The 12,758-nt window shown below is 30.8% G+C and overlaps 1 protein-coding gene across 1 annotated transcript; it reads left to right on the forward strand.

The window, feature by feature from the left end:
* Window positions 1–4,962: 4,962 nt before the first annotated feature.
* Window positions 4,963–8,247, forward strand: LOC142628812 (uncharacterized). Its single transcript, XM_075802848.1, has 5 exons — window positions 4,963–5,254; window positions 5,329–5,576; window positions 5,664–5,847; window positions 6,583–7,290; window positions 7,379–8,247. Exons 1-5 carry the CDS (start codon window positions 4,963–4,965, stop codon window positions 8,245–8,247), a joined length of 2,301 nt encoding a protein of 766 aa, XP_075658963.1.
* The last annotated feature ends 4,511 nt before the right edge of the window (window positions 8,248–12,758 follow it).

Consider the following 12,758-nt stretch of genomic DNA (forward strand, 5'->3'; position numbering starts at 1 on the left):
CAATTTCAAGCTAGTTTTGTATATTTAGTTTGTGGTCCCTAGCATAAAGTGTTTCATGTACAGTAGCGGTTGATTTTTATAATTATATTTTCTTTACAGAAATTACAACAACAAAAGAAAATAGTTTTCTTTTTTCACTGTGAAGAAACGGAGTTTAAACATTTGTATATGTAACTAATCTTGAAGGTATTTTTGGGATCCTATTAGAATAGGATTTAACGTTTTGCTGCTATATATCTTTTGTTTCCAATTTTATTTTAGGCTATTTGTTCGTTTGGTTATGGATATATTTATGTATAGAGGATTCCCTCTTTGCGGTCATGGAAGAATGAATGGGCCATTTTGGGGAAGGTTGATATGGTAGATGTGGGTGAGGTTATTTTACGGGTTTATTTATTAATTCTTTTATATGAATAGAGAATTTTCTTATCTGTGCTTGCTTGGTATTTAATTGCTTAGTTACATTATTTAAACAATTTCTTTACACCAATATAATAAAATTTAATAGACTTATTATAATTATTAATAATGGCATGTATGAGAAATATTGGTAGTTGTTTCACAAATTAGATGAATGATTATCTACAATAGACATCTTGAAAACCACTGGGTCCATATTGAAATTGATGTGAGTTTATCCCACAAATGTTTAGGTGAGTTGATGCAATTATAAACTCATAATTTCTGTTAATGGGTATATAGAGATCAATAGATTTCCGATCATTATGGCTTTCTGATTATAAATTGAAATGAGTGACTAATTGGAAAATAATTACTCATTGGCAAATTACCACTCATATTATATCACCAAATTATCAATTACCAAATTTCCTAATATTAAGAGAATACCACTATTTGTTCAGTATGTTAACCCATCAAGCCATAAATTGATTAATAATAATTTTATTCATTTATTAGCCAAGTTTGTTCATCATCATGAGTTACTACCAGTATCTGTTAATTATAATTACTCATTATTCATCTAATGGCCACCCATCTAGATACCATGGAGGATCTCATCTAATTATCCTGTGAGCTATTATTATTCATAACATAAACCTATCTATGTTATATTATATAGACTAATAAGGTCTTCCCCATTAAATAATGAACAAACTATGCTTAATGATGGTCATCAGCTTTAAATGTAGATTACCTATGTACCGTCTAAATGACATAAGACTCATTGAAAATGAGTAATCCATTGAAATATGTGTTGGTACTTAATTTATATGATACTAAGGCCAGATTTGTTGATCAATAATGGGTACAGGCAAATCTTCATAGTTTTCTAACCAAATTCTTTTCACAATTTTTTTAATGGCACGACAATTAAAATGTTGATTGTTTGTTTATTTTTATAAAACTCAATTCCTTCAGCATACCAGGTCTTACTCAAGTTATCCTTTTATAACATTTGGTCTGATTGGCTTATGATGATACTATGATAGTAACGTGAGAATTTAATAGTGAATTTTTGTCTTGATGCTAAGCAAAAAAGTGAAGTTACTAGATCTGATTTTTATTTTATATAAATTGATAGAGTTTATGTTTGATTGAACTTGGATTAGCTGAAGGTTTTTTCACTAATTTAGTTTGTTGTGTATGTGCTATACTCAATTTTCTTTATTGAATTTAATGTGAAAAAAATGTTCTTTTACTTTGACATTGATTTGATTTAATTTAGATTCAATTTATTTTCCATTTTTTAAATTACGCAATCTTTGTTGTGAAGTATCATATTGTCTGGGTTTTTATTCCCATCAAATTACATTTCAAAGTTTGCTGTGGCTTGAGCCGCATATTTTAAGGAAGTCAACACTTCGGTGAGAGTTCTTCTGTGTGTGTCCTTAGTATGTTTAATTCTTTGGTTGATTTATTGATTCTTTCCCTTGATGTGCTATATCATAATAGGTTGTTGGTTGTTGATGTGCTATATCATAACAGGAGCTACCCAAAATGCCCTGCGCATTCTTCTTTGCTAACTTTTTTTTTTCTTTCTCTTTTACTAATCTGCACGCTCAAGTTGTTTGATTTTTTAACCTGCTTCTTCAACTATTTATTATTATTATTATATTTAGGAACTCTAATCGTAGTATACGCTTGACAGTTTTTTCATTGTTATAAACTTTAGGATGCGTATAACTAACTTCATTCTATTTTTTGGTTCCTAAGTTATTTGGTCTCATTTCTATTTTCTTTTTAAAAATTTAAATATGCAATGTACCCCTGTTCAACTTCTTTACATTTATTTTCCTCAACTTTTTGTTCCTAAATTCTATAATCAATTATTTACTTTTATCCCCTTCTGAGTCTAAATGGCCTTTTGTACTAAAAAGAAGGCAGCTTCCAGTGTTTGCTTGCTTTTTTGAATCTATAGTTTTTTTATGTCTCTCTTTCTCCATTACTTTCTTTGAGGCTTGATTTAATATTTATTTGATTTAAAGTTTGGATGAGTGGACTGTTAGGATATGAGTTGCACTACAACATAATGCTTACCAATTTAAACTCTGTTCCTGCAATATGCTTTAATGAGTTTATTTTTATTTTTTTAGTAGGATTACTTCATACTTCCTGAATCTCATATGAAGAAATTTATTGAGTAATTGATATTACTTGAAATTGATTTACTTAATATTAGATTTCTTCCTTTTAAAATTTGTATGGTTTTTATTGTAGACTTGGTTGAATTAGTGTAGGATATTTGTGGCTGTAAATACATGAGGTGAAATTAGCCAAATAAGCAGTTCGCTTAGCTACAGGTTATTTTTTCCCATAAACAACTCTTTAGAATACCATTTAGAGAAAAGAAAAACAGAGTTCTCCTTCCATTAGAGAGCAAGAGGGAGATTGAAGAAGTTTGATATTTTTAATTTTATTTTGATTGTCAATTTGTCACTGCTACAATTATTGTTTCTTTATGTCTTATTGTTATATCCTTTTATGCATGTTTTGATCTCATATTGGGTTAAAATTATATGAAAAAATAATTTTCTTACCCGTGTTCTTAATATTTTCTACTGTATATGACTAATTGTTAACAATATTCTATTCAATTTTTATGTATTTTAGGTTAGTTTTATGCCATTTTGTATGTTGTTTCTGAAATGATTTCAAATTTTAGAGTGAATATATGTGGAGTAAATTCAAAATTATTTTCTAGGATGTTTAAATTCTCATTGTGATTCTGTTTTTGAAAAATAATTCCCTCAAACGAATTTCCGAATAGAATAAAAACTGAAAACATCATTTTTTAAAATGATCTTTCACAATTTTTTGAACTATTTAACTGCACTTTCTTTAAAGAATAGAATATTAAAAAAAAATAATACATTTACGTTTCCTATAAGAGAAATCCAAAGATGAGCACGTGAATGAAAAAAGAAAATTGTTATAAATTTTATTTCTTGAAACCTTTTTGTATAATTCTATCATGTTCTATCAATTTTTTTCATTCACGTGCTCATCTTTGGTGTTACGCATTCTATCAATTGCTATCAATTTTTTTCATTCTATCATGTTCTATCAAATTTTTTTCTATTTAGTGTTACGCATTTATAGTCTTTCAATTGCTATTAAAACTGTGAGGAAAATTATAAAAATATAACAAAATGCTAACTTTTGTTTTTTGCTTGACTTTGTGATTCATTAGATTGATTAGAAAAGCTTTGACAAATTAAAAAACTTGTTTTTTGGTTTTTGAAGTGGCGCTTCAGCTTTATTTGTGTCTACATAAGTTCAAAATCACATATAGAATTGAACTTGGTATTGTCATTGCAATTCTATCATGTTCTATCATGATTGATACTTTGTACCTGTTAGATGAATATTTTGTGAGTTTGGATGGTTGTTTATGTTGTAATGTAAAGAAATTACCCCATATTAGATTTTAATCTTAGCATTAAAATTCGATTTTTTAATTTTAATTCAGATTTCAAGCTTTGGAGAATATACCTGAATTAATTCTATCTTTACACCAAATTTCATGATTTTTAACGTATTTAGCACACTCACTCCTATTCTTGCCTTTGTTTTTTCTGGACTTGGTATCTATTAATTTTTGTACTACTCAGCCTATTAGGTTCAGTTTATTGTCAGTGTTTTTAAATATGCTATTATTGTTGTTGTTAGCTTTGCTTATTTTGGTATTCAATTGTTTTTCAGTAAACTGATAGTTTTTTTGCTGTTTACTTCAAATAAAACTGCCATGTTTTGTATTTTAAATGACATTTTCATTCTCACGTACTACTGTAGGTTTATCATCTCTGCTTTAGCTTTTAAAACCGTTTGTGCTATTCAAAAAGAGCTGTTGAATTAAATTGAGAGGTCAGTACAGCCTCCCTTTGTTACTTTTATTTAGATTTGTATGTCTTTATCATTTGTTGATGTTTGATTAAAAAATATCTGAACAAAAGTAGTTTTGAAAAGATTATTAAATATGTACTCTTTGACTCTTAACACAGATGCTAATTTTTTTTTCACTACTCCATCTTATAATAGTAAAAGAGAAAATGGAAAATGCAAGATTAGAATGACAAAAAAGATGGATGATAATGTTTGAAAAGCAATCCAAAAGAAAACAGTATGAAAGACAAAATTCTTTACAAAATAAAGTCATTGCTGAAAAAAAAAAGAAAAAGGAGAGACAACTCATTAGATATTGATGTTAACATTGTTCATTCCTTTGGAGAAAATGAATCGAACATAAGTAATGTTATTGAACCTTGGAATTTTGGCCCACCTTCTTATGTATGTAACCATTGTCGTGCGGTGTTATGGTATGAAGAAAGAAGCGTAAAATCTAAGAGGCCTAGAAATCCAAAATTTTCTTTGTGCTGTATGGAGGGTAAGGTGAAGTTGCCTTTGCTTAAAAAACCACCTCATGTTCTTAATGAGTTGTTAGATCCTCTTGGTGGACAACGATCTAAAACATTTAGAACTCAAATAAGGAGTTATAACGCAATGTTTGCAATGACATCCATGGGTGGCAAGGTGGATAATAGAGTTAATGATGGTAGAGGTCCTTACATTTTCAGACTTAATGGCCAAACCCACCATAGGATTGGAACACTGCTTCCTAATAATGGTGAGGACCCACAATTTGCACAGCTATATTTCTGTGATACTGAAAATGGAGTCCAACATAAAATGAATGCTTTTAGTAGCAGTCCAGTTAATAAAGACCTTGATCCATCTATCATTGACGCATTGATCCAAATGTTTAATGAGTCAAACAATTTGGTGAAAATATTTCGTATGTCTAGATATCGTTTCCTAGAATGTGATATTCATGTTTAAGATTACGCCTTATTGGTTCACGAACTACAGATGGAAGAGAGTACAATCTTCCTACATGTTTTGAAATTGTTGCAATCATTGTTGGCGATATTGGTGTTGATAATGCATATCGTGATATTGTTGTGGAATTAAAAGGAGGGTTACATAGGATCAATGAGTTGCATCCATCGTACATGGCATTGCAATATCCTCTTTTATTTCCATATGGTGAGGATGGCTTTAGGCTTGGCATTCTGTGCAGAAATATAAATGAAATCAGATCTGACACAAATGACTTTGTTACTATGAGAGAGTATTATGCATTCAGATTGCAAGAGCGGGATGATGAGTGACATACATTGATATCTGGTGGTCGATTATTTCAGCAATTTGATGTAGATGCCTATACACGTATTGAGGCAATAAGACTTATGTGGGTGAAAAATAACCAAGAAAAGTTGAGGATTGAACTGTATACTGGATTGAAGGGTGCGGTTATGAGAGGTGATACAACCCCTGCATCTGTTGGAAAAGATTTGTTTTACCTTCAAGTTTCACAGGAAGTCCAAGGTATATGATTGAAAATTACCAACATGCAATGGTGATCTGTAGATGGGCTGGCTATCCAAATCTGTTTATTACCTTCACATGCAATGCAAAATGGCGGGAAATTGAGCTTTTCCTATCTAGGATACCTGGGCAGAAAATAGAAGACCGACCTGATGTGGTTGCAAGAGTATTTAAGATTAAACTTGATCAGCTTTTATACGATTTAAAGCATGGTCGACACTTTGGAAGAGTGATTGCAGGTACACTAAACTACACCTTTAATATATTTTTTCCCTTATTCCTTTTGGTGTTCATAATTAATCTAAATTAATATAATTAACTTGCTATTTTGTTTCTAGTTGTCTACACCGTTGAATATCAAATGAGAGGCCTACCTCATGCACACATTGCTATTTCTACATAATGATGACAAGCATCCTACAGTAGCAGAAATTGACAAGATAATCTCAGCAGAAATTCCAGATTTGAATAAGGAACCCCTAGCTTATGATGCTGTCAAACAATACATGGTCCATGGTCCTTGCGAATCTATAAATTTAAGGGCAAGTTGTATGATTGAGAACAAATGTGTGAAACACTTTACTAAGAAATTTTGTTCTCAAACTACTGTTGATAATGATGGTTTCCCAATATATAGAAGGAGGAATAATGGAACATATGTTGAAAGAAACGGAGTTAAACTCGATAATTGATTTATAGTTCCTCACAATATTGACTTATTGGTGAAATTTCAAGCTCACATAAATGTCGAGTGGTGTAATCGTTCAAGGTCTATCAAATACTTATTCAAGTATATTACTAAGGGACCTGATCGTGCAACTTTAATTCTTGAAGAAAATTTACATTTTGATGCTTCTACTGGAATGCAAAATATGACAGACACGGATGAAGTTAAAGGATACTTAAATTGTAGATATGTGTCTGCCATAGAGGCATGTTGGAGGATATTTGAGTTTGAAATCCACTATCGACAGCCTGCTGTTCAAAGACTTAGTTTCCATATCGAAAATCAGCAACCAGTTATTTTTAAAGATAGTGAGTATTTAGATGATGTCATTGATAGACAAGAAATCAGAAAAAGTAAATTTACAGAATGGATGAAGGCAAATGAATTGTATGAAGAAGCAAGGGAATTGACTTATTCTAAATTTCCAACAAAATGGGTTTGGCATAAAAGAGACAAGGAATGGAGATTGAGGAAGTCTAGAAGATGTATAGGGCGTATATACTATGCTCATCCTGCAAGTGGAGAGCGTTTTTATTTACGGATGCTATTAAATGTTGTTAAAGGAGCTCGATCCTTTAAAGAATTAAGAACTATAAATAATGTAGTATATTCAGATTTCAAATCAGCATGTTATGCGCTTGGTTTGCTTGATGATGATAAAGAGTGGCATGAAGCTTTAAATCATGCCTCACATTGGGCTTCAGGAAAACAACTTCGTGAGCTTTTCGTCACAATGCTGATTTTTTTGTGAAGTTTCAGACCCCTATAAATTATGGATTTCAAATTGGCGGATATTATCTGAAGACATTCTTTATCGTCAGAGAGCAGTTTTACGCTATGACAATCTAAATCTTGATCACTTCCAATTGCAGAACTATGCACTTAGTGATATAGAACAAATTATGATAAGAAATGGAAGGTCTTTGCGAGAATTTGAAACAATACCATATCCAAACACAATGCTGTTGAGACAATGTAACAACAGAATATTACAAGAAGAATTGGATTATGATAGAGATTCTTTGGCAGTGGAACATATTGAACTTTTTAATGGTCTTAATATTTATCAAAGGAATATATATGATGTAGTAATTGATTCTGTTTTGCGAAATAAAGGTGACTTCTTATTTGTATATGGACATGGAGGATCTGGGAAGACTTATCTTTGGAAAACCATTATATGCCGATTGCGTTCAGAAGGAAAGATTGTCATTGCGGTTGCATCATTTGGAATTGCTACATTATTGTTGCCAGGAGGAAGAACGGCTCATTCGAGATTTCAAATACCAATAATTGTAACAGACAGTTCAACTTGTGGAATTAAACAAGGTTCACAAATTGCAGAACTTATGACAAAAGTAAGTCTTATAATTTGGGATGAAGCTCCTATGGCACACCGAAACTGTTTTGAAGCTGTTGATCATTCATTAAGAGATATTTTACGTTTTACTGACAACGACAGTGCAGATAAACCTTTTGGAGGAAAAACAGTTGTTCTTGGTGGTGATTTTAGACAAATATTACCGGTCGTAGCTAAAGGACGTAGAGAACAAATAGTTGAAGCATCAATTAACAAGTCTTCATTATGGAACAATTGTAGAGTTTTCGTTTTGACAAAAAATATGAGGCTGGCCCAAAATCCAGGTGATATTGCTGCAAGAGAATTTGCTTAATGGATATTGAAAATTGGTGATGGTGGACTTAATAATAGTGAAAGCGAAGCATTGATTGAAATACCACATGACTTACTAATTCAATATGGTAGTCATCCTTTCAATGATATCGTGAATGCTACCTATCCTGACTTTCATACTAAATTCAACGATTCAAAGTATTTAGACAAAAGGGCTATTTTAGCTCCAACAAATGAAGTAGTTGAAGACATAAATGATTACATGATTGACTTTATTAATGTTGATGAAGAGACGTATCTCAGTGCCGATTCAATATGTAAAGCTTCAACCAACATTCTAGATCAAGATGTGATGTATCCAACAGAGCTTCTCAATTCATTGAAGTACCCCGGTATTCCAAACCATAAACTTAGGTTGAAAGTGGGATTGCCAATAATGCTACTTCGAAATTTATACCAAAGTTCTAGACTTTGTAATGGTACCAGACTTTTAGTCACTCAGTTATCAAAATGGGGTTTGGAAGCTCAAATAATATCAGGATCTCATGTTGCAGATAAAGTATTTATTCCAAGAATAGTTTTTTCCCCTTTTGAATCTAAATGGCCTTTTGTACTAAAAAGAAGATAATTTCCAATATCTGTTTGCTTTGCTATGACAATTAATAAGAGCCAAGGTCAATCTTTGAAATGTGTTGGACTTTATTTAGACAAACCAGTTTTCAGTCATGGACAGTTATATGTTGCCGTCTCCAGAGTTACAAACAGAAATGGCCTTAGGGTACTTATTGCAGAAAATGATAATGATAATGATGATCACTTTCATACAAAAAATATTGTATATAAAGAAATATTCAATGATTTACCTAGAGGTAATATATATTATTTATTAAAATTATTTTGAAGCTGTTGATAATGTGAGTTAGATTATCACTTATGTGACAAACAGTAGATTTTACTCCATAATTAATTAAAATTTTTACTGATGTTCAAATTGTGCAAATATTACAGTTTCATATGAATATGGAGTACACAACTTTGAAGGAGATATCAAGGGATAAAGAGAACTTGAAAGTGAAAGTTAGAGTTTTGCGAATGTGGGATGCAGTTAATATAGCAAATGACCACGACCTGATCAGTCTTGATATGATATTGGTTGACAAAGAGGTAAATTCATAATTGATTTTCTTTTAGAATAAATTTTTACTAATATGCTGTCTTTAAAGTTTCTTTTCCAAACAATATTCATCAATGAAGCCTATTGTATTATATACATTAATCTAAGTTGACCATCTGAAACAGCATTCACAAAAAAAAAAAAAAAAAATTTATATTCCCTTTCCTGATGTTAACAATGCACAGCTGTCAAATAGGATTTGTATCTGAATGTGCTGATTTAGCATTTCATAATGTTCAAGAATGTCATGATGTACATTTTTTTAAGTATCAGAGTTTAGAATGTTCAGAACTTTCGTTTGGTGAAAATTGCAGTATATGCTCTCTACTAGGAGGTTGCAGGTCTGAAGAGGAGGTCGCTGTAAGAACAGTTTTTAGAAATCTTTTCACAACAGTAAGAATTTTATGGAAAAGATAATAAGTGCATGGGTGTGTGCAATGTGTCCTAATTAACATATAATTAAGCTCCTTTTTTCAGGTAAGATTTTAATTTATTACTCCCAAATATATACTTGCTATAACCATATGATATCTATGCAATGCCACATCGTGTTTATGTCTTTTTTTTTCACTACAGTCTATATGTTTAAATTGATGCTATATTTTATAAAAATCAATAAAGTGTTGTACTTTTCATGTTTAATTTGTGGGTATTAGTTGCATACACTATGTAAATTAGTAACTTTTGTCCTGTTTTATGGAGAATGGCTTTGATTATACACTTATGTAATTTCAATGTTTTATATATGTAACAGGCACCTTCCTCAAAATTACATTCATACACAATTGGATCTGCTGGTCACAACAGAATTTTTAAATGAGATCAATGCTGCATGATCTCAACTAATCAAATAATTGATCAACATTTTCGGGAAAATAAGATTTGGGTATATGCTTTTTGGGTAGTAGACTAACAGTGAAGTACTTTGGGTGTCTATTATAAATGAGGTCAATCATAATTTCTACTTTTGTTAAAGTTGGAGAAACTATTGCTGCATCCACTGCTGTGTTAAGCGGTAGTTCAAACTTTAAACCTCTCTACAAAACTGTTCAATTTTTCACAGATTGTTTGAATTACACAATTAATGGAATTCAAGGGAATTATTTTGTTAGGCTCCATTTCTGTCCATTCTCCTTTAGGAATTACAATGTAAAATGAGTCTACTTTTGATATTATGGCAAATGGACTAAAATTGGTCTCAATATAAAAGGATCATTAGAGTTCATAAATGCCATTCAGATTGTTCCTATTGTAGTTAGTTTTTTGTAGACTCAATTACTAAAGTGGCTGACAATAGTGTGAATTTGAGTAACCATGTATGGATTGAATGTAGGAGGTGCTTATTTTAAATCCACTCAATGAGCTAAGGAGCCCATATCCAACAGCAAAACCAAATTGCAACTGCTAAATACTCACTAAATGCTAATTGATTTTGTTGCATTTTATTGATCATGGTTGATGTTATTAGAGGGCTTTCAGACTATTCCTTTGATGCTTAATGTTATTTTCCTCTTTAGTTAATTATAAATGATTAAGATGGTTTGCATCAAAGGCTAATTCATTTGAAATGTTTGTAGGGAACATTAATACATGCAAGCATCAGAAAGAATCTGGCTCAAAGTTACCGTCCGCAACTAAATGAAGGGAGTGTATATGCAATTGCAAATTTCTTAGTTGAGGAAAATAAAGGGAACTACTGTCCAGTACATAACAATTTCAAAATTCTTTTCAACTCAACAACTTCAGTTTCAAAAATCAGCGGGCTTGATCATTCAATACCTCAATTCCAATTTGAAATTGCTGATTATAAAACAATAGCTTCCCGTTGTTATGAGACTACTTACTTGACTGGTAATTTTATTTGTTTTACAAGTTAGTTTACACATACCATTTATATATTATCTGTTAATAACTCACTGTTTGGTAATTATCTAACTCTTATCTAAAATAATAATATGTTCTTACCAAATGTGATAGGCATATTGGACTACATCGGAGCCATTGAGGAGATCATAACAAGAGGGCGTCCGACAAAGCTTAGAAACATTCGACTGTTGTTAGAAGAGTAAGATATATATACATTTTTAAAAACTCTCGTGTTATAAATTTTTATTACCTCAAACTTACATATAAACAATTTCAGAAACAAATCAAGTCAAACAACTTTGTGGGGAAATACTGCACAACAAATAGATGATGATTTCTACAATACCAATAGAGGGCCATTTATTATAATAGTCACTTCAACTATTGTGAAAACTTACAGAGGTAACAATTGACTAAACCATTTATCAAGTACATAACATTTATCTATCAATAATCCTTATAAATTTTTACAACTTTTTTGTAGGTGACTATCAATTATCATCCACTTTTGCAACAAAGCTGTATGTCAATCTAGACATTCCAGAAGTTGCAAAAATTAAAGACAACTAACTACTGCTACACTTTTTTTTAGATGGCTACTTTGCAATACTTCTTAATTTGTACGATTATGATAAAAAATTTAATATTCAGGAAACAAATATAAATTAATGTTAATGTTGATGTATAGGTTGAACACCACCATGGGTATAAACATAAAAGAAATTATGCCAAAAGGACTACCTAAAGTGCAAGATGGAGAACTTGCCTTACATAATAGAAAAACAGTTGCTGAAATAAAGGATTTGGAATGGAACTCAGAAACAAAGGTATCAACTTTACTTTTACAATATAAATTTATTGTAATTATTTATGTGTTTAATAATAAGATATAACATTAAAAATTAACTAAACTTTTATTATAGGACTTGCTGGTAACATGCAATGCCAAAATCATTAATGTCAACAACAAATATGGATGGTATTATATTGCATGTCTTATATGCAAGACGAAGGTGAAACAATCAAAGGAGTTCTATGGTGCAACCATTGTAAAAATGAGCCAAAATTTGCAGTCCCAAGGTAAATAAAAAAAATGATTTGTAACTTCACAAAAACACACAAAATATATGTAATATTCTACTAACAACTTTGTATCTGAAATAGCTATAGAATACAACTCCAAGTACAAGATGAGACCGGTTCAACAACATTCGTTTTGTTTGATAAAGGAGCTGAGAAAATTATATTTAAGATTGCAAAAGAACTTGCAGAGACGCAAAAAGAGGTAATTTCATATATAAATGTCAACTCTATGTCTTTTTATCTGAAAATTGAAGTTTTAATACTTCCTTACAAATGATGTCATCTTAGATGATACTTTATAATTTGAAACTGTCATTGTACTGGATAGAATGACTCATTTGTGGAAATTTTCTGAAATGTCACCCCTTTATATGATACTCGGTCTATGTTTGTTTTCTAATATATTTTGCTAATAGTTTTAAATTTTA

This window comes from Castanea sativa, chromosome 3 (assembly GCF_040712315.1).
Source record: "Castanea sativa cultivar Marrone di Chiusa Pesio chromosome 3, ASM4071231v1".
NCBI lineage: Eukaryota > Viridiplantae > Streptophyta > Magnoliopsida > Fagales > Fagaceae > Castanea > Castanea sativa.